Below are 22,990 nucleotides of genomic sequence, written 5' to 3'. Positions count from 1 at the left end.
CTTCTTCTTCTTCTTCTTCCTCTACTTCCTCCTCCTCCTCTTCTTCTTCCGATCCTCTTCCTCCCTTTCCATCACCGCTCTCTCTCTTCCTTCAACTTTTTCTTTTCCTATACTTTTCTTCTTCTTCTTCCTCCTCTACCTCCTCTTCTTCTTCCGATCCTCTTCCTCCCTTTCCATCACCGCTCTCTCTCTTCCTTCAACTTTTTCTTTTCCTATACTTTTCTTCTTCTTCCTCCTCCTCTACCTCCTCCTCTTCTTCCGTTCCTCCACTTCAATTTCCATCACCCCTGGCTCTTTCTTCTTCCTTTTTCTGTCCAATACTTTTCTTTTCTCTCTCCTCCTCCTTCTATTCCTTCTCCTCTTCCGCCTTCGCTTCTGCCTCCTCCTCTTCCTCCTCCTCCTCCTGGGCATTATAATCTTCCTCATTAGCTGATCCATGCTAAGTTCTGCCACGTCAAGAAGAGTTGCCCCAAGCCCTCCCCCCCCTCGCCCCTCTCTCATGGCCAAACCTGCCCCCCCCCCCTCCCCCCCTTTAACCCCTCCTCTTCCCCCTCTCTAGATAAAGCCTTTGCTGCTCTTCCTCCTCGTCTTGCAGCCTTCTTTGACCTGTATCTCTATCGGCAGGTTATATTTTTGTTTTCTTTATTTTTATGGATAGGTTTTTTTTTTGCTTTGAATGAATTTGTTTTTTTGTTTTGTTTTTTCTTCTGCTTCTGCTTTATTCTGCCTTTTCTTCTTTTTCTTCTTCTTCTTCTTGTTTTTTCCTTTCCTTCGTCCCTTTCTTCTCCTTCTGTATTTCCTTCTTCCTCTTCTTTTCCTTTGTCTTTTTCTTTTTTTCTTCTCTTTCTAGTTGGTTCTTTTTCTTTTTCTTTTTTCTTCTCCTACTCTTCTTTTTATTTTTTATTTTTTGTTCTAGTTTTTGGTTTGGTTCTTGTTCTATTTCTTCTTCTTTTTCGTGTCCTTCTTCCTCCTCCTCCTCCATTCATCTTTTTTTCTTCTTCCTCCTCCTCCTCCTCCTTTCCCGTCGACCTTCCTCTTCTCCTTCTTTACAGCCTCGATCATCTTGTCTCCTTTTTGTCGTCATCTTTTTCCTCTCCAATTATCTTTCCTTCCCTTCCCTCTCCCTCCCTCCTCCTCCTTAGCAATCCCTGTCCATGTTATTCTGTCTTTCCTCCTCCTCCTCCTCCTCCTCCTCCTCCTCCTCCTCCTCCTCCTCCTCTTCTCTTCCATTTTACCTTGTTCTTGTGTCATTTATTCGTCTTTATTTTTTTTACCTTGCTCTAATTTGCCTTCCTTCCCCTCTTTATTTATGTCCATCATCATCTTCGTCCCTTCCTTCCTTGCTCTCCTCCTCCTCCTCCTCCTCCTCTGCTTCCTTGCCGTATCTATCCTTCTTTCTTCACCCACTTTCTATTTCCTCCTTCTCTTCTCTTTCTCTCCTTCCTTTTCTCTCTCTTGTATTGCTCTCATATCACTTTTCCTTCCTCTTCCTTCTCTTCCCTTTCTCTCCTCTCTATATCTTCCATGTATTGCTATCATATATTCTTTCCTTCCTCTTCCTTCCCTTCATCTCTTCTTCTCTTCCTTTTCTCTCCTTTCTATATCTTCCATGTATTGCTATCATATATTCTTTGCTTCCTCTTCTTCCTTTCATCTTCTCTTCTCTTCCTCTCCTCTCTTTAATATCTTCCTTCCTTTCTTCAACATCTGATCTTTTACGCTTTATTTTATTATCGCATTTTTATGGTACAGGTTTAAGACTTTGATCCTCCTTATCTTCTCTAATCTCCTCTGTATCTCTATCAGTGTTATATTTCATTTCCTTCTGTTTCCCTTCCTCCTCCAGTCTTAATACTTGTCCTCCTCCTCCTCCTCCTCCTCCTCTTCTCCTCTAATCTCCTCTCTACCTCTTTCATTGTTCTCTTTCATTTCCTTCCGTTTCCCTTTCTCCTCCAGTCTTAATACTTGTCCTCCTCCTCCTCCTTATTTTTTTTTTACAGCAAAGGAGACATTTCAAGGGCGTAAAAAAAGAAAACAATAATGAAAAAAAAAAAGCCCGCTACATCTCCTCCTCCTCTTCTTTCTATTCCTCTTCCTCCTCCTCCTCCTTCTCTTCTTTCCATTCCTCTTCCTCCTCCTCGTCCTCATCCTTTTATTTGTCTTCTTCTTCTATTATTAAAGCTCCTCCTCCTTTTCTATTCCTCGTCCTTTTTTAATTCCTCCTCCTCTTATTCCTCTTCCTCCTCCTCTTTCTCTCCTCCTCCTCCTCCTCCTTTTCTATTCCTCGTCCTTTTTTAATTCCTCCTCCTCTTATTCCTCTTCCTCCTCCTCTTTCTCTCCTCCTCCTCCTCCTCCTTTTTCTATTCCTCGTCCTTTTTTAATACCTCCTCCTCTTATTCCCCTTCCTCCTTCTCGCCCTCCTCCTTCTTCAACCATTAAAATTCTTCCTCCTCCTCCTCCTCCCCGCCGGCCATTCCTGCTGCTAAGACAATTTTCATTATCCGCCCGACGACACGCGGCCTCGGCTAACACATGGCGGACACACACACGCACACACACACACACACACATAAACTAATCTCAACACAGACATATATTCTCTCTCTCTCTCTCTCTCTCTCTCTCTCTCTCTCTCTCTCTCTCTCTCTCTCTCTCTCTCTCTCTCTCTCCCTCTCTCCCCCCCACACACCCAAACCCACCCACGCCCACACAACCATCGCCCGCTACTTAAAATCCTTCGCCTGACATCACCGCAAGACCGACCCCGCCCATTAAGCCTTTTTCACGGGCAGTGGCAGCGCGGGGCGGTCAGGGACGTAACAGGCGAGGCACAAAGACCGCGGCCCCGCCCACGCTCGCCCTGCTCTTCGCTGAGGTCACGAGGGCAAGGGGGAAGGGCTAGTTAGGGAGCTGGTGGGTAAGAGCTGAGGGTAGGTGGTATTTGTTTTCTATGTTTTATTAGATATTAAAGTAGACAGCTCGGTGGCACAAACATGAAGAAATAACAGACAAGTCCGCAATGGAGCTCCACCCCCACGAGTTCAAGACGGCAAGACGTAGGCAGGAGGAAAGTTGGAAAGTTTCGTTTAGTCGGCGCAACATCTGTGGGTAGGCAGCAGCGTTGCCAAATTATCGTACTCATCGCATTTCATTTTCGTACTTGCTGACCGATAACTATAACAACAAAGAACGAAAAACATCAATATTCAACAGTTTTAGCACTAACTTTGATTTTCTCACGTTACTTGTGTAGGTACGAGAGTTTGAGGCATAAAAATGATAGATACGATATGTGGTTAATACGATAATTTGGCAACGCTGGTAGGTAGGAGGAAATACAGACCAGCGAAAGTTGTAAAAGGATGGAGACTCCGGCAAAGGCGCTGCACCCACAAAGAGTTCAAAGTCGTAGGCAGGAGGAAATACAGACAAATGAAGGCTGTAGCAGAGTTTACCAGCGAGTTATTAAAGGATGAAGACTCCTCTTCTCTCCCCTCCCCTTCCGTCCCCTCCCCCCCATCCCCAGGTGACTGACATAGATGTGGAGAGCCTCGATAAAAAAAAGATGAAAATGTTGGCCGGTCAAAATATCTGTCCACATTTTTATTGGCTGTGTCGAACGTCAGTCAGTCAGTCAGTCCGTCAGACGCTTCGGATTATACGGAAAACAAAACAAAACGTATATGTTGTGCTGTGATGCGAATTTCACGCGACCAGGGAAAAATAGAAATAAAAAATTGGATATAGAAAAGTTTGAAGAATATGTCAGTGTCAACGGGTGTCATATCAACTGATACACACACACACACACACACACACACACACACACACACACACACACACAAGGGCCCTTCGCCGGTATCAGGCTTGGGAACGTCGAGTCGGTGAGGTCAAGTGAGGGATTTGGCGGCCAACTTGTCTGTGTCTCAACGGTACTTGGCCCCGTTGTCTCCTCCGCCTCCTCCTCCTCCTCAATACTCACCCTCGCCGCCACCTTCAGGAAGACACGCGTGTGAACTCTGTACATACCTGGAACAGAAGAATACACACATTAGAGTCTGGTGTGTTATTCACTACCAATGCCTGATGACGAGTTGGAGTCGTCATGGCCACTTAGTACCCTTCTGAATAGCAAGGCTCATTATATTCGATCTCTGGGTACTACCGGGACCTGCACACAACACACACCCCGTCCCCCTTGATCAAGAGGGAACAGTAACTACTCCTTGTTAGTGGAAAAAGCGGGACTCGAACCTCCGCCTGCCAGAACGTGAAGCCTGGCAGCGCAGAACTTTAACCACTGAGCTACCGGAGCGGAGTGTGTGTGTGTGTGTGTGTGTGTGTGTGTGTGTGTGTGTGTGTGTGTGTGTGTGTGTGTGTGTGTGTGTGTGTGTGTGTGTGTGTAATGCACATATATTGACCAGATGAGTTTATCTTTAAATTATTCACCACGATAAAGAACGATGCCTCGAAATTAAAAGCTTGACTTAACAGAACCACAGGAGGAAGAGGAGGAGGAGGAGGGCGATGATGATGATGAGGAGGAGGAGGAGAATAAGATGGAGGAGAAGGGATAGGTTGATGATGATGATGATAAGATGATGATGAGGAAAAAGAGGGAGGATAATCAGCTTAAATCAAATGTAGGGTTATAATCTCACCACAATGAAACACCGACTGACTTCTTAAGGAACAAAGGGACAGGAGGAAAAGGAAGGCTAAGGAAAGTTAAGGGAAATGAAACACTGAGCCCAAGGAGAGTCAGGCCCGCGAACACCAAACCTTACAGGGGCTAACTCTACCTGAAGGAATTAAAAGTTACGAAATTAATAAAGGAACGCAATCAGGAGGAGAAAGAAGAGAAGAAAATCAGTAGGAAGAAGCCGAAGAAAGGAAGAAAAGGCAAGATAAAAAGTTAGATAGACAAATATACAAATAGATAGAGATAGATAGAGATAGAGAGAGAGAGAGAGAGAGAGAGAGAGAGAGAGAGAGAGAGAGAGAGAGAGAGAGAGAGAGAGAGAGAGAGAGAGAGAGAGAGAGCTGGGGATGATGAAAAGAGCAGCGTAGGCCTACCGTATAGAAACTTTCCCCATCTACCGATCCCCGATAACGCTCTGTGCATACAAACCCAACGAAAGGGAGGACGCGACCGAGGCTCCCAAGAACGACGAAGAAAGTAAACATATTCAAGGCGGTGCGTGTCAAGGCAGATATTTCTGCACATATAAGATCAAGATAAAGAGGAACACGAGTAAAGATAAAGAATGCTGAAATGATAAAGATACTGAGGGAGTAAAATGTTATAGTACATATATTCAACAATTTTGTATTTATATATTCGTGATGAAAATATTGTAGGGAGTAAACATGTTAGAGCGCATATATTAAACATTTCTGTATTCATAAAGTCTTGATGAAAACACGAGTAAAAGAGAAAACGTTAAAATGTGGACGAAATCTGGCCCAGTAATCTTGTTGGAGGTAAACACGTAAAAAACGACGAAGAAAGTAAACATATGCAAGGCCGCGCGTGTCAAGGTAGATATTTCTGCACATATAAGATCAAGATAAAGAGGAACACCAGTAAAGATAAAGAATGGTGAAATGATAAAGATATTGTAGGGAGTAAATATGTTATAGTACATATATTCAACAATTTTGTATTTATATATCCGTGATGGAAACGCAAGTATTAGTTAGGACACGTTAAACAATGTGGACGAAATCTGGCCCATTAATCTTGTTGGAAGTTTGGAAAGTTTCATTTAGTAGGCGCAACATCTGTGGTCATATGCCGGAGAGAGAGACAAGGGGAAGGAATTATAGAAGGGAAGAGACCCCAGGAGACGGGACACAAAATCCGATTAATACCTGGTACCCATTCACTGCTGGGTGGAGAGGGGCGTAGGGTATCGGAAAAGCCGCCCATTATTTTCCACTCCGCTTGGGAATCGAACCCGGGCTCTCTCGGTTGTGAGCCGATTGTGCAAACCACTGCACCACAAAGTCCCACTACTAGTAAATGGAGAAAAAGAGGAATGGAAAAGGGGTCTGCCGCACTGAAATCGTTGGAACAGAGGTCAAGGGAATGGCCGGGGAGGGGAGCGCCTGTAATAAGGGCGAGGCGACCATAACTTCCTCCGCCCTGTTAACCATTGCCATCAGTTGACCCTCCCTTGAAATAACTCCCAACTTTCTCTCACTCCCACTCTTCCTCGTCCTCCCCCTCCTCCTCTTTCTATTCCTTGTCTTCGTCCTCGTCCTCCTCCTTCTTTTTCTATTCATCATCCTCGTCCTTGTCCTCGTCCTCCCCCTCCTCCTCTTTCTATTCCTTGTCTTTGTCCTCGTCCTCCTCCTTCTTTTTCTATTCATCATCCTCCCCCTCCTCCTCTTTCTATTCCTTGTCTTTGTCCTCGTCCTCCTCCTTCTTTTTCTATTCATCATCCTCGTCCTTGTCCTCGTCCTCCCCCTCCTCCTCTTTCTATTCCTTGTCTTCGTCCTCGTCCTCCTCCTTCTTTTTCTATTCATCATCCTCGTCCTTGTCCTCGTCCTCCCCCTCCTCCTATTTCTATTCCTTGTCTTCGTCCTCGTCCTCCTCCTTCTTTTTCTATTCATCATCCTCGTCCTTGTCCTCGTCCTCCCCCTCCTCCTCTTTCTATTCCTTGTCTTTGTCCTCGTCCTCCTCCTTCTTTTTCTATTCATCATCCTCGTCCTTGTCCTCGTCCTCCTCCTCCTTATCCCCCCCTCCACCACCGTCACCACATCGCCACCGTGACCGCCATCATTACCACCCTTCCTTCCACCACCAACATCATTACTCCCCTTCCTTCCATCACCTCCACCACCATCACCACCACCACCACCACCACCACCCTCACATCCTCTCCCCCCCCACTTCCCCCTCACCACCACCACCACCACCACCCCTCCCCGCCCTACCGCAAGTAATCGACCGCAAAGCTCATCACCCACAACAAGGATTCGCTAAAACGCTGCGGAGAAAGGTGGTCTTGTTGTTGTTGTTGTTGTTGTTGTTGTTGTTGGTGGTGGTGGTGGTGGTGGTGGTATTATTATTATTATTATTTTTATTTTTTATTATTATTGTTATTATCATTTTTATAGAAGTAAGGGTTAGGCTAGTATAAGTAGTAGTAGTAGTAGTAGTAGTAGTAGTAGTTATATTGATTGTAGTTGTGAGGTGGTTGTAGTGGTGGTTGTGGTGGTGATGATGTTGGGAAAAGCTTATGGTCTCTCTCTCTCTCTCTCTCTCTCTCTCTCTCTCTCTCTCTCTCTCTCTCTCTCTCTCTCTCTCTCTGCAGGGATGAAAATGGAAAACGATGATGGAATGGAATTAAAGGAGTGGAGTGGAGAGCTGCAGAAAGGCTGTGGAGTGGTGAGGGGGTGGAAGAGGGATGGCCTGAGAAAAAGGTGGATTAATGGAATACCGCGGTGATGGAGTGAGTGGTGGTGGTGGTGGTGGTGGTGAAGGTGGCGGCGGTGGATGTTGATGTGAGGTGAGTTACAGGACTTACAAGTGTCAGTTTCCGTAAAGTGGAGTGAACTGGAGTAACGGAAAGTGGAACAAAGTGGACCAGAGTGGAGTAACTGAGGGTGGTAGGAGAGAGAGTGGAGATAGTGGTGATGTTAGTGGTGTTAGTGGTGTTAGTGGTGATGGTGGTAGTTAGTGGTTTGAGTAGGTGGGGAGCAGAGTGGAGTAATATGAAACGAAGTATAACAGAAAGAGAAAGCATTAGTGTAGAGGTGGTAGTGGTGGTGGTGGTAGTGGTGTTAGTGCTGTTAGTGGTGATGGTGGTAGTTAGTGGTTTGAGTAGGTGGGGAGCAGAGTGAAGAAATATGAAACGAAGTATAACAGAAAGAGAAAGCAATAGTGTAGAGGTGGTAGTGGTGGTGGTGGTTCTTGGTGTGAGTGGAGATACGAGATACAATGGAATGAAGTGGAGTAACATGGAGTGAAGTGGATCCAGTGGAGAAAGCATAGTGGGTGGGTGGAAGCTTTCTCGTGGTGGAGAGGCGCGCGGGACAACTTAAGGTCGGTTCATATTACACCAAAGTAAGCTACTCCCCCGTCTTGGTGTTTCAAGAAGAGCCATTACGAGAGGAGGAGGAGGAGGAGGAGGAGAAGAAGAAGAAAAGGGAAGAGGAGGAAGAGGAGGAGGTTAGAGTATGAGAATGATAATAATAATAATAATAAAGATAAGAGAAAGTAGGAGGAGGAGAAGAAGGATGGAAGAGGAGAAAGAGGAGGAGGAGGAAGAGGAAGAGGATGGGTGAAATAATGATCGGAGGAGAGAGGGGAGGAAGGAGGAGGGAGGGAGGTGGGAAGGGAGGGGCGAACCAATATTGGGCACGGAAGAATGAACGAAAGGAATGAGAGAGAGAGAGAGAGAGAGAGAGAGAGAGAGAGAGAGAGAGAGAGAGAGAGAGAGAGAGAGAGAGAGAGAGAGAGAGAGAAAGAAAGGAAATAAAGAAAGAAGGAAAGAAAAAAAAGAAAAGGAAATAAGAAAATAAATAAATAATGAAGGAGGGAGAGAAGCAGAGAGAGAGAGAGAGAGAGAGAGAGAGAGAGAGAGAGAGAGAGAGAGAGAGAGAGAGAGAGAGAGAGAGAGAGAGAGAGAGAGAGAGAGAGAGGTATTCGTGTCAACGCCTAGTATTATAATGTTTCTGGAGGAAATATAATGATTCTCCTCCTCCTCCCTTCCTCCCTCCCTCCCTATGCACGCATGTTTGTTTCCTGACCCCTCTCTCTCTCTCTCTCTCTCTCTCTCTCTCTCTCTCTCTCTCTCTCTCTCTCTCTCTCTCTCTCTCTTCATTATTTCTTTCTCCTTCATTATCTTTTTTTTCTTTTCTTTTCTTTCCTTCTCTCTCTCTCTCTCTCTCTCTCTCTCTCTGTGTCTGTGTCTGTCTGTGTGTGTGTGTGTGTGTGTGTGTGTGTGTGTGTGTGTGTGTGTGTGTGTGTGTGTGTGTGTGTGTGTGTGTGCGCGCGTTCAAGTTAGTCAACCCTGAAAGTCTGGCTCCGTAGATTTTCAGAGAGAGAGAGAGAGAGAGAGAGAGAGAGAGAGAGAGAGAGAGAGAGAGAGAGAGAGAGAGAGAGAGAGAGAGAGAGAGAGAGAGAGTGATAAAAGAAATTTATTTAAACTTGTGTCACGTTTCCAGACAATTTTTTATTACTTTTCCTGATAACCTCCTCCTCCTCCTCCTCCTCCTCCTCCTCCTCCTCCTCCTCCTCCTCCCTCTCCTCCTACGTCATACCCTCCAGTCAGTCTTGTCTAGACTCGAAAATTGGAAGAAAACGAAAATTGTGAGACAGACTGTGGATTATAAGGAGGAGGAGGAGGAGGAGGAGGAGGAGGAGGAGGACGAGGAGAATGTTAGTGGAGCGAAAACAAAGACGTATGACTATTTAGGTGAAGGAGAAGTAGGAGGGAGGAAGAGGAAGAGAAGGAGGAGAGGAGGAGGAGGAGGAGGAGGAGGAGGACGAGGAGAATGTTAGTGGAGCGAAAACAAAGACGTATGACTATTTAGGTGAAAGAGAAGTAGGAGGGAGGAAGAGGAAGAGAAGGAGGAGGAGGAGGAGGAGGAGGAGGAAGAGGAGGAAGAGGAGGACGTGGAGGAGGAGGAGGAAAATTTGTAGTTGTAGATTTGTGTGGACGTTTAGAGAAAATTAATAGTGTGTGGGAGGAGGAGGTAAATGAAACATGAGAGTTTAAGAGGAGGATGAGGAGGAGGAGGAGGAAACATGGAGTGGCTTGCAGGAAAGGATTAAAGCACTTGTGTATCTACTCTTGGGAACGTTCAGTTCACTCCCGATGCAGCAAAGTGGCGATCAATGCGTTTCTTGAAGGAGTTGATGGTCTCTGCGCTAACCACTTCTGCAGGAAGGCTGTTCCAGTGGCGAATAACTCTATTCGGGAAATAACTCCTGCCGATGTCGGTATTGCATCGCTTTGCTTGAATTGTTTTTCCGTTGTTTCTTGTTCTCAGGTTAGTTTGTAACGTGAAGAGTTTGGAGTGATCAACGTTGCTGAGCTTGTTCAGGTACTTAAAGACTTGTATCATGTCTCCCCGCAGTCGTCTCTTTTCCAACGTGAAGAGGTTGAGTCGCTCGAGTCGCTCTTCATAAGGCTTCGTCCTCAGTGATGGTATCATCTTCGTGGCGCTGCGCTGTACTCTCTCAAGTAATTCAATGTCTTTCCTGTAATTAGGAAACCAGAACTGCACGGCATATTCCAGGTGGGGCCTTACCAGCGAATTATACAAGGATAACATAACTCCCGGCGTCTTGTATTCGAAGTTTCTCGCTATGAACCCAAGCATTGTATTGGCTTTCTTACAGGCGGACTTGCAGTGTTTTGTTTGTTTCAAGTCACTGTTGATGGTGACCCCGAGGTCTCTTTCCTCTTGCACTACATGTAGTGGTTCGCCACCCATGTGGTATGTGTGGTTGCTGTTTCTGGATCCGATATGCATTACTTTACATTTGGCAGTGTTGAAGGACATTTGCCATTTTTCTGACCACCGAGTGATCTGGTCCAGGTCTCTCTGGATAATTTCGCAGTCTGCCGTCGTGAGGGCCTTCCCGCCCACCTTTGTGTCGTCGGCAAATTTTGAAAGATTGGATTTTAATACTAGTTCTAGGTCGTTGATATATATGATGAAGAGTATGGGTCCCAGCACTGACCCCTGTGGCACTCCACTTGTGACCGGGAGCCACTCGAAGGCCTGTCCGTTGAGTACAACTCGTTGTTTTCTTCCATAGAGCCAGTCTTTGATCCACGCTGTCAGGTTGTCGCCTAACCTCGTCGACTTAAGTTTCTTGAGGAGTCTTTCGTGTGGAGGAGGAGGAAGAGAGGGAGATGAAAGAAGTGGAATACAGCAGAGGAAAAAAAGAAAGGAAAGAAGAAGAGCAGACGAAAAAATAAATAAGAGAAAGGGAAATAGAAGAAAAAGAAGCAGAAGAAAAAAGGAATAAAAGAAATGTCAAAGGAAAATGAAATTGAAGGAGACGTTGATCATGAAATTACTAGACATGAGTAAATAGGAGGAAAGGAAAGGAGGGGAAGGAAGGGAAGGAGGGAGAGAAGAAGGAAGGGACGGAGTTAAGAGAAGAAAGGAGGAAGGGAAGGAAAAACTGAGGAGAAAAAGATGTCAAAAGGGTACACGTGTCAGGGAATGCGGAGAAGAGAAGAGGGAGAGGAGAAGGAAGAAGAGGAGGAGGAAGAGGACGACGAGGAGAATGGTGTGGAACGGAAGCCATCAACGATAAAGAGGAGGAGGAGGAGGAGGTAAAGAAAGAGAGAGGAAGAGGAGGAGAGAGAACAACGAGGAGAAGGAGGATTAGGAGAAGGATTAGGGGGAACAAGAGCAGGAGGAGGATAAGGAGGAGGAGGAGGAGGAGGAGGAGGAGGAGGAGGGACAGGAGAGCAAAGAGAAGTATATTTTTAATGATACTTCCTTGCTGTCACGTAAATATTCGCAAACAATAAAGAAAAGTAATAAAGCGAGCATCACAAACTCCTATAAACACTCACACCAAGGTTCGTGTTTACATCTATTCATTCGTTTATAGATCAATAGACGCAGGAACCCACACAGATATCCCCTAACAAAAACAACTGCAGGTGATAAAATGGCAAGATGGAAATGTGTTATAAAAGAGGGACTTGCTAGATCAATGCTTTCTGCTTCCATCTATTCATCCGTTTATAGATCAATAGACGCAGGAACCCACACATATATCCCCTAACAAAAACAAATGCAGGTGATCTAATAGTAAGATGGAAATGTGTTATAAAAGAGGGACTTGCTAGATCAATGCTTTCTGCTTCCATGTATTCATTCGTTTATAGATCAATAGACGCAGGAACCCACACAGATATCGCCCTAACAAAAACAAATGCAGGTGATCAAATGGTAAGATGGAAATGTGTCATAAAAGAGGGACTTGCTTTCTGTTTCCATTTATTCATTCGTTTATAGATCTATAGATGCACGAACTCACATAAGCGTAAGGACATAAACAAAAACAATAGGCAATGGAATGGAACAAGAATGAGCAATAGGAGGAGGGAAGAGGAAGAGGAGGGAGGAAGAACAGAAGATAAAGAGAAGTATAGTATAGCTGACGTGGAGCATAAGGAAGAGGAGAAGGAGGAGGAACAGGACGAGGAAAGTAAAAATAAATAAAAACATAAGTGTAAAAGAACGAAAGGAGTCTACAAGGTGCCGGTTCGTCTATGCAAGGCAGCTCCTGTGAACCTAACCCCACCTAACATCACAGTCCATGAATATATTTGATCTAATTTTGAATGTATCTATCGTATTGGAACTCACAACATGACTGCTAAGCCTGTTCAACTCATCCACCACTCCGCTGACGAACCAATTCTTGCCTATGTCCTTGTTGAATGCGAATTTATCCAGTTTAAACCCATTACTTCGCGTTCTACCCGGCTCTGTTACTATTGGAAGGAAGGAGTGAAGGAAGGAAGAAAGGAAGGAGTGAAGGAAAGTTGAAAGGCGATAGGCGAACAAAGGAAAAATAAACCATAGGAGATATATCTTGAAAAGCTCTTTACCATTTCTCTCTCTCTCTCTCTCTCTCTCTCTCTCTCTCTCTCTCTCTCTCTCTCTCTCTCTCTCTCTCGTCTGTTTGTCTATTATACACACACACACACACACACACACACACACACACACACACGTCAGGAACAACTTCTCACAAGGTATTGATTAGTCAGAGCATCAAGCAGACCAGGTGTGTGTGTGTGTGTGTGTGTGTGTGTGTGTGTGTGTGTGTGTGTGTGTGTGTGCGCGTGTAAGAACCGCCATCAATCAATTGCCACCTCCGACTTTAATACCTTTCTTCTCTCTCTCTCTCTCTCTCTCTCTCTCTCTCTCTCTCTCTCTCTCTCTCTCTCTCTCTCTCTCTCTCTCTCTCTCTCTCTCTCAACCCCCCACACACAATTTTCACTATTGCCATTTCTTTCTATAACGCTAAGACTCAATTTATATTTATATTCCAAGACGTTGAAAAATAGACACTGAAAAGCAAATAAAGAAAAAAAGATTCACGGGTCACGACGCTCATAAAACAGCATGATGGGAGAGAAAGGAGGACGTGGAGGAGAGTGAAGGAGAAAAGAAAGGAGAGGAGAAGAGTGAACGAGAAATGAGATGGAAGAATCGGAGAAAGAGAGGAGAGAAGACAGGACACGAAGGAATGATGAAGAGAAGGAAAAACAGAAACACTAAAGGAATTAACGAGATGGCAGAACACATAAAAGAAATAATATAACAGAAAAAAAAGTTAATAAATGCACTGAATAATTTATAGGAGACAACAACAACAACAACAAGGATTACCGGATATCATGAAATTCCTCCCCGAACTGGAATCCATCTTCGAAAAGCGAGTCAAAGAATTCGATTAAAGAGGAAAATATTTGACAGTATATCGCCAATTTGCATCTCATTGTAATTTTGTCTTTTTCTGTGTGTGTGTGTGTGTGTGTGTGTGTGTGTGTGTGTGTGTGTGTGTGTGTGTGTGTGTGTGTATGTCTGTATTTTATCTTATTTTGTAACAATTGCAATTTTGTAACAATTATGTATGTATGTATGTGTGTGTGTGTGTGTGTGTGTGTGTGTGTGTGTGTGTGTGTGTGTGTGTGTGTGTGTGTGTGTGTGTGTGTGTGTGTGTGTGTGTGTGTGTGTGCTGCCGGCCTTTGTTTAATTACGTGTTGGTGGGTCACGAGATTAACACATTGTGGAAGAGGGAGAGGGAGAGCATTATTACAATTATTATTATTATTATTATTATTATTATTATTATTATTATTATTATTATTATTATTATTATTATTATTATTATTATTATTATTATTATTATTAGATTGATCGCTATAAATAGATAGATAAACAGATATAGATAGATAGATAGATAGAAAGAGAGAGAGAGAGAGAGAGAGAGAGAGAGAGAGAGAGAGAGAGAGAGAGAGAGAGAGAGAGAGAGAGAGAGAGAGAGAGAGAGAGAGAGAGAGAGAGAGAGAGAGAGAGAAAAATAATCTGCTTACTCATATTTCCTTAGTTTCAATCGCATTACACAAAAGTCTGAAAAGCATAAAAGCCCCAAAAAAGAAGAAAAAAAAAAGAATACCATAAAATGTCCAAAAGTATCAACGTACAAAAGGTCATCCCATCCACGGAGCACGCAGCACACCTCAGCAAGCCACTATCAATAATCTATCAACAACCTTTACTCGCTTCACTACAAACGTTATCGAATCAACCACAGACGTTATTCAATCTTGCAAGCTTCGTGTGTATTATTATGGCCCACGGGGGACGGGGGGCAGAGGTTATCGGGGCGTTCAGACGATGGAAGGAAGACTTGCTGATGTTCGCTGTGGTGGATCGTCGACTTCTTACCCAACGTCATAAATTTATCGAAAGTGCAACAGCTTCTTCACCGGTTCAGCCCGTTATAAGGGAAAATAAGGACGCTAAACGAAGAAAAAGTAGAAGAAAGAAAAGAAGAAGTAGAACCACAGCGGACTAGATAGGGAACGAATAGCCGCCGCCCCTGCCAGAACACAATGAGGCTTTGATGACGGGCCTTTGTCTACGTGATGCGCCAGACAGCATTATCAAAGAGGACGGTTCATTTCGAGTATAAAATATAAAAGAAAAGATTTAAGCACCAGTGAATGAATGGATAATAATAATTGTGTTCCATTCTTCATGTATGTGTTTTATCTTAATTTCTTTACAGCCTGGGACACACGGGACAGAAATTAGCAACTTTTAAGAATTGCTGTACAATAACTTGCTCTATCTACGCCGTGGGAAGGACGAAATTGCCAAAGAACGAGATGAAATGAGATAAAAGTAAACTCTTCAAGCGTTAAAGTGGAAAGTAAGAGCAAGCGACCTTCACAGTGCTCGCTGCAAGTCTTTATGCACCGCGAGAGTCAAGCTCATTTTGATGTGGGCTTCTTGGAATGTCCTTAAATAATTATTCAAAAGACGCAATCTTTTTGACCTTTGATATCCACGAACCTTTGCCTGAGTACGGCGCCGCCGCTAACAGTTACCGAGAAAGGCGTCTCTGTGGAAATATTTAGTGCTGGGCTTCACGAGTAAAACAGTGCGTGAGTGTGTGCGGGTCTGTGTGGGCGAGCGGAATTTTTCCACATGTTCGGCGTTTTTCAAGGTGGATGGTGGAGAGTTTTGTATTGAAGGAGATTTTTTTACTGACGAGGTCGTGTGATGCAACAACGCTCGTCTACAGCTGCTGAGACAAAGTGTTCCTTGAAGTCATTAATACTGTTAGTTGCAAGGTACCTTAAGCTGCAAACTTAGGTAGCGGGTTGTCTCTGGGTCAGCGGGGTGCACAGCGCTCTCTGCATGAAGGGAGCGGCCCCTGCCACGCCAGCATCTTTATCCTGTGATAAGCGGATTAGTCTGGCGGCGCACATGAAAGGGCGGCCGCGGTGCATCTCTCTGGGTGAAGCAGCGGGGCCGCAAAGTAACTCCCGGGGCCCCGACAGACTCAGTGGCCGGTATATCTGTGCTGCTTCAAGTGGACAGGCCAACGGCACGGCCCTGGCACACACGATGAAAGCAAGCTGACTGCCTTTTGCCGGGGGAATCAGTGCAGTGACGAGGCGCCTCTTGAGGCACCAGAAGGCTCAGCGGCTGGTAGTTCTCGGGTGCTACAAACTTTAGGCCGTTGACACAAACGTAAATTATATAATAGAAGAAAAAGACTTCTTCGCCTTCTGTCTTGGAGCCGTTACATCCGACATCTGACGCGCAGTTCATGACATCTAAAGTATTACAAAACAACCCGGCAGCGACCTCAAACAAATAATAAATGGCAACGAAGCATTCACCCTTGCAGCATCAACCTTTCTCGCTACATATTAAGAGAATCAAACACTCGGGCAGCGCGTGGGAGGATCGGAAGCCCGTTGCCTGCAGCCTACGAGTAGTCAGATTGCGCCGGGCTGTCCCCAAAGATATCACCCTCCCACACAGCACCCGGAGCTCCCTCTCACCCCTACACGCTGCTTGACTGTGTTAGTGCCGGTGTGAGTTTGTTAAATATTGCAGGAGCGTTCGTAATTCATTTAAACTTGAGGCCGAAGAACGAAATGATATCTAACTGGATGTGCAAGGGTGGGTGGGGGGGGGGGGGAGAGAGAGAGAGAGAGAGAGAGAGAGAGAGAGAGAGAGAGAGAGAGAGAGAGAGAGAGAGTCAGCTTTAATCACCTAAGTGGCCGCAGTAAATACACAAACACAAACCCCACTCACACACACACACACACACACACACACACACACACAGACCCCCTCCCCCCATTCACACAAAGACCCCTTCCCCGCCAGACACCCTCCCCCCCCACCACACACACACACTCTGCACAACAGCTGAACTCGGTCTCTCTTGATGGACAGCCCGCGGTGAGAGTTTCTGAGCGGCGGGAAACACAGCCTGTCCTCTGTAAGTTAGATGTATGTTGCGCAAGTTTTGTTTTAATGAAGTTCATGTCACTTGGAAGAGTTAGGGGGAGTTAGGTATTCAATGAGACCTTCTTTTTACCTATATAACAACTTGCTCTCGCTATGTTAGATGAATGTTGCCTAAGTTTTGTTTTAATCAGCTTCATGTCACTTGGAAGAACTGTGCTGATACAAGGGGGACTTAGGTATTCAATGAGACCTTCTTTTTACCTATATAACAACTTGCTCTCGCTATGTTAGATGTATGTTGTCTAAGTTTTGTTTTAATCAGCTTCATGTCACTTGGAAGAACTGTGCTGATACAAGGGGGAGTTAGGTATTCAATGAGACCTTCTTTTTACCTATATAACAACTTGCTCTCGCTATGTTAGATGTATGTTGCCTAAGTTTTGCTTTAATCAGCTTCATGTCACTTGGAAGAACTGTGCTGATACGAGGGGGACTTAGGTATTCAATGAGACCTTCTTTTTACCTATATAACAACTTGCTCTCGCTATGTTAGATGTATGTTGCCTAAGTTTTGTTTTAATCAGCTTCATGTCACTTGGAAGAACTGTGCTGATACAAGGGGGACTTAGGTATTCAATAAGACCTTCTTTTTACCTATATAACAACTTGCTCTCGCTATGTTAGATGAATGTTGCCTAAGTTTTGTTTTAATCAAGCATTGTCCTTTGGAAGAGCTGGGTGCTACAAGGGGGGACTTTAGGTTTTCATAGAAGACTTTTTTTTACCTATATAACAACTTGCTCTCGCTATGTTAGATGAATGTTGCCTAAGTTTTGTTTTAATCAGCTTCATGTCACTTGGAAGAGCTGGGCTGATGCAAGGAGGAGTCGGGTAAACAGTGAGACCTGTTTAACTATACGTATGACTGTTTATCTGTGTTGAAAGCTAGTCTACCTTGATGCTGCCCCAGTCTGTCCTTAGTCTAGCTTTCCATCTTGTTAGTTCAGCTTAGTTATCCTGGTTATCTTGCACGCCTGTTAATCTATCATATCTGTCTATTAAAGAAGCCACACCTCTATCTTCCTATCTATCTATTTATCTATCTCTATTCCTATATTAGTATTCATTGCTTGCTCAGGCCTAGGATAAACGAGAATAACAATAGTTCACCCAGTATATGTTTTAGCAGTAGTAGTAGTAGTAGTAGTAGCGAGTATAGTAGTAGTAGTAATAGTAGTAGTGTAGTAGAAGTAGTAGTAGTAGAAGTAGTAGAAGTAGTAGTAGTAGTAGCAGTAGTTAGTAGTAGTAGTAGTAGTAGTAGTGTAGTAGAAGTAGAAGTAGTAGTAGTAGTAGTAGTAGTACTCTGAAAGTAGTTTTTGTTGTTCACTGCAAACCGACCCAGCTCATAACTCTCCCTCCCTCGTCTCTGGCCCATGATTATTGCCGCCGTATACTACCCCAACGACGCTATCAGCAACAAGTTCAGTGCACTCCCTGGCATAATACCACCATTCCCGCCGCCCGCCCCTCGCGCACACTAGGCTCCAGGCACCACTCAGGGGAGGCCAGGCGTGAGGCAGTGTGGGGCAGGCAAATGCTCGGTCATCTCTCCTTATACCATATTATTGTTCCATACCGTCCTAAGCTCAGGCGTTAATCATGGCATTGAAGGATTTTAAGATTATATTATTGGAGGTGATTTTGTTTCTTGGTTAGGGAGAGTACAGGGCTGACAAGAGATCTATCTATCTATCAAACAAATATACAAACAACCCATCTATTCATCTGTCTATTTGTCTATCTATCTATCTAATTAACTGTCTATCTATCTATCTATCTATCTATATCAAAGTTCGAATCATACTGTTCTCATATAAATATCAGAAGTGAACTCCAAAACGATGTAACCAAGTCTCAAATTGTCCTGGTTCTCCCTTCCTATCTATCTGTCTATCTATCACTACCTCTATCTATCCATCTCGTCAGCATCACACGTAAACGATATAACCAGGTCTCAAATTGTCCTGGTTCTCCCTTCCTATCTATCTGTCTATCTATCACTACCTCTATCTATCCATCTCGTCAGCATCACACGTAAACGATATAACCAGGTCTCAAATTGTCCTGGTTCTCCCTTCCTATCTATCTGTCTATCTATCACTACCTCTATCTATCCATCTCGTCAGCATCACATTGCTCCCATATAATTGAAAGAAGTTAGGGACGCAAACGATATAACCAGGTCTCAAATTGTCCTGGTTCTCCCTCCCTGACAGCGCCGCGCCAGCATTTTGTGAGCGGTTCGCTTTATAAAAGTTATCTTGAAACTGACGACAAAAGTATTATAGAACTGATTCCTTGACTACATTTGCCGTGTGTGCTGTCTCGGCAGTCTCTCTCTCTCTCTCTCTCTCTCTCTCTCTCTCTCTCTCTCTCTCTCTCTCTCTCTCTCTCTCTCTCTCTCTCTCTCTCTCTCTCTGTGTGTGTGTGTGTGTGTGTGTGTGTGTGTGTGTCTCTCTCTCTCTCTCTCTCTCTCTCTCTCTCTCTCTCTCTCTCTCTCTCTCTCTCTCTCTCTCTCTCTCTCTCTCTCTCTCTCTCTCTCTCTCTCTCTCTCTCTCTCTCTCTAAACAGCCCTCACGACCTTGCCTTCCTCCATTGTGTCCGTATAGGAATATGTACATTATTTTTACCACCCACGATCCTACTCTCTCTAGTTTTATATACGCTACGCACTTTTTATTTACAAAGGAGACAGCTCAAGGGCACACAAAAAAAGGAAACAATAATAAAAAAAAGCCCGCTGCTCGCTGCTCCTAAAAAGAATCAAAAGAGGTGGCCGAAAGAGGGGTCAATTTCGGGAGGAGAGGTGTCCTGATACCCTCCTCTTGAGTTACATATTATTATTATCAACCCCTACATTTGTAATCTTATATCCAATTCATTCACCCCTACACATGGATTCGTATCTCACGCTCCCTTGCTTGCTTTTCTCTGCCGTTGCGCACTTCTCCTGCTAAAGGCAAACTATATTACTAATGCATTTCAATCACAACACGTGTATTCGTATCTCACGTTTCCTTGCTTGCTTTCATGTGTCGGTGCACGCCTTTCCTGCTCTATTCCCCTAACTAGTTTATGCTCATTGTGTTTAGTTCATCAGCCCTGCACGTGTGTTCGCATCTCACGCCTCCTTGCCTGCCTTCCTGTGCCGGGGCGAGCCTCTCCGAAGCCCGCCTCATCCTGACCCGCGTGACGGAAACAGAGAGTAATCGCCTGGGATGGACTCTGTTGGTCCCACGTTGTCTGCAAACACTTACACGGACTTTGTGTTTGTTGAGATATAATTCCACGCTATAAAACAACAAAAAGGACAATATTCTTTCTTCTGAGGTATAAGATTACATATGTAAAGGACTTTTTATGGATGGGACTTCGGCATAAGACTGTTGCGGGCACATAGTCTGCAAACACTCAGACTTAATGACTGTTAAGATATAATTTTACGCTGGAAACTCAACAAGGATAATATTTCATCTCCACTGTATAGAACTTTATAAATATATAGGAATCTTTATGTATAGGACAACAGTTCAGGACGTCTTCTGCTAACACCCCCACCCACGGAGTGTTTGATATAGTTTCACGCCGAGAACTCCACGGGGACGATATCCTTTCTTCTACTTTATATTTTGGACTTTATATGCATAGACTCTGCTGCTCCCACGCCTTCTGCAAACACTCCTACGGATTAACAGTGTTTTAGACATAAGTTCACGCCAGGAACAATCTTTCTTCTCTACGGTACGGGACGCGGGTGAAGGGCGACATAAAACATTAGAAGAAAGAGTCAACACGTTCCTCTAATGAAAAGCAAACCAAAGATGACAGAAATACACATCAGTTTTAGTTATTTAGATATGTTACTACTACTACTACTACTACTACTACTACTACTACTACTACTACTAACTACCAAGTCTTCCCAAACACTTGCCCGGGCTTCAGGTGTTTTTCAAGCCGAAAGCGCCATAGGGACGGAACTCTTGCATAATAATCTTGGCCAATATTAAGAGTCATTATTTTCATCAATAATAGAGAACGAAATTTCCGTGTTAATGAACCGCCTACTGCTTCCATGAGCGACAAAGCGTGGACGTAACTCCCTTAATTGTCTTCTTGTCACGAGATTGCCTGTTATTGTGTGTCCCTGGGGTCATTTTCAGAGCACTAACAGGTAGCAAACATGAACGGTAGAGATAACAACAATAACTACACTATGCATTATCTTCTTATCACTAATTTCCCCTTTGCTAATTGGCCCAGTGCTTCTACTTCAGAGCACAAACAGGTACCAGACATGTATGGCCCAGAAAAGCAACCACAACAGAAGTGCCGCTTACTCAACATTGCCAAAGGTTAAATAAAATAAATAGACTTCCTGAATTCTCTTCTCATCACAGCTTTTTCTGTTCTCATTTGTCACTGTGGAATATTTCAGAACATTAGCAGGAGCATGAACGGTCGAGAAAACAACAACAACAACAACAACAACAACAACAACAACAACAACAATACTACTTCCCATGCACTGCCAGATGTTAGATGACAAATAAACTCCCTCAATTATCTCTATCACTATGTACTCTCCTTGTTATTACTTGTTCCTGTATACACTTCTATTTCAGAGCACACCCAGAACCATGAACGGTCAGAAAACAACAACAACAACAACAACAACCCTTCTTATTCAATGCCAAAGGATAAATGATTAGAAAAAATACATTAACTGTCTTTTTATCACAACCTTCCCTGTTACTGTTTGCCCCTGTCGCCTATTTCAAAACACAAACAAGTACCAAACATGATCAGTCGAGAAAGCAACATTCTTATCCTTCCCATTCAAGGTTAAATGCTAAACAAAATGCCTCAATTGTCTTTTTTATCACAACCTTCCCTGTTACTCTTTGCCCCTGTGTGTATTTTCAAAACACAAACGAGTACCAGACATGATCAGTCGAGAAAGCAACGTTTTTATCCTTCCCATTCAAGGTTAAATGATAAACAAAATGCCTCAATTGTCTTCTTTTATCACAACATTCCTTATTACTGTTTGCCCTTGTGTGTATTTTCAAAACACAAACAAGTACCAAACATGATCAGTCGAGAAAGCAACATTTTTATCCTTCCCATTCAAGGTTAAATGCTAAACAAAATGCCTCAATTGTCTTTTTTTCTATCACAGCATTCCTTATTAATATTTGCCCCTGTGTGTATTTTCAAAACACAAACAAGTACCGAACATGATCAGTCGAGAAAGCAACATTTTTATCCTTCCCATTCAAGGTTAAATGCTAAACAAAATGCCTCAATTGTCTTTTTTTCTATCACAGCATTCCTTATTACTGTTTGCCCCTATGTGTATTTTCAAAACACAAACGAGTACTAAACATGATCAGTCGAAAAAAAAACAGCACTATTTTCCTCCCCATTCAGTGGCAAAGGTTAAGTGATAGATAAACTCCCTCAATCGTCTCATTCCTGCAACGCTTCCTGTAATTATTTGTTGATGTGGACCACTGAGGCGAGCAAACAGCCGCCAGACACGAAGCAAAACAGAAGCTGAAAGATAAACTTGTCTTCGTAGTCTCATTCCTACTAATAACCCCGTAATTACGAGGCCATAAGTTGGAGCACGAGGTTCGTTCTATCCACTTAAAAAAAAAAGTCGTAAGGCACAAAGAAACGTTGACTGGGAAGTTTTAGATAGAACAGTTTAATTTTTTTTACAGTACAGGAAGGAGCTCGAGGGCACCAGAAAGTAATGATAAGAAACAGCCCGCTAAACACTGACCCAAGAAAAGAAAGAAAGAATTCAGAAATGGCCAAAAGAAACTGACCTCTCTTTTTGGCCACTCTTCTGAACTCTTTTTTTCTAGGGGCGGTGTTCAGCGGACTTTATTTCTCATTATTACTTATTGTTGCCATTGATCTGCTTCCTTTACTGTAAAAAGAAAATGACCTCCCTTTTGGTCACTCTTCTGAACTCTTTTTTTCTAGGGGCGGTGTTCAGCGGGCTTTTTTTTCTCATTATTACTTATTGTTGCCCTTGAGCTGCTTCCTTTGGGCGTCTTATGTTCTTATGTTCTTTACTGTAAAAAGAAAAACAGCTTCATCTTCATTAAAACTCCTGTAATTACTAGCCACCACATATCAGCACAAACACGCACCAGACATGACCTCCGACGAGGCAGCAACCCCACCCTTCCATTCCTGACTATACAAGGAAACGTACACTGCGTTGAGGGGGGCAGGGAAGAGCCTCCAATGCCCGCTGTGTTAGTCTTTGCATTACCGATGAAGCCTTTGAGAGAATAAGTACCTCGAGGAATAGCAGGAAAATGAACCCTTCCTTGCCTTACTTTTAATACCTTACATAACCACAAGCTACTTTTCTCTCCTTTCCCACTCAAATACTTCTACTTTCCCTTGAAACTCT

At 43.8% G+C, this 22,990-nt stretch overlaps 1 protein-coding gene across 1 annotated transcript in view; it reads right to left on the bottom strand.

Moving 5' to 3' along the window:
* Positions 1 to 3,530: 3,530 nt before the first annotated feature.
* LOC126986650 (uncharacterized) overlaps positions 3,531 to 22,990 on the bottom strand; it is a 113,388-nt gene continuing 93,928 nt past the window's right edge. The window contains exon 7 of the mRNA XM_050842925.1: positions 3,531 to 4,029. Coding sequence (XP_050698882.1) covers positions 3,972 to 4,029 — 58 coding nt within the window. The 3' untranslated portion in view covers positions 3,531 to 3,971. The remainder of the gene's footprint in view (positions 4,030 to 22,990) is intronic.

This window comes from Eriocheir sinensis, chromosome 62 (genome assembly GCF_024679095.1).
Source record: "Eriocheir sinensis breed Jianghai 21 chromosome 62, ASM2467909v1, whole genome shotgun sequence".
Taxonomy (NCBI): domain Eukaryota; kingdom Metazoa; phylum Arthropoda; class Malacostraca; order Decapoda; family Varunidae; genus Eriocheir; species Eriocheir sinensis.
This window is presented reverse-complemented; position numbering and strand designations above follow the sequence as displayed.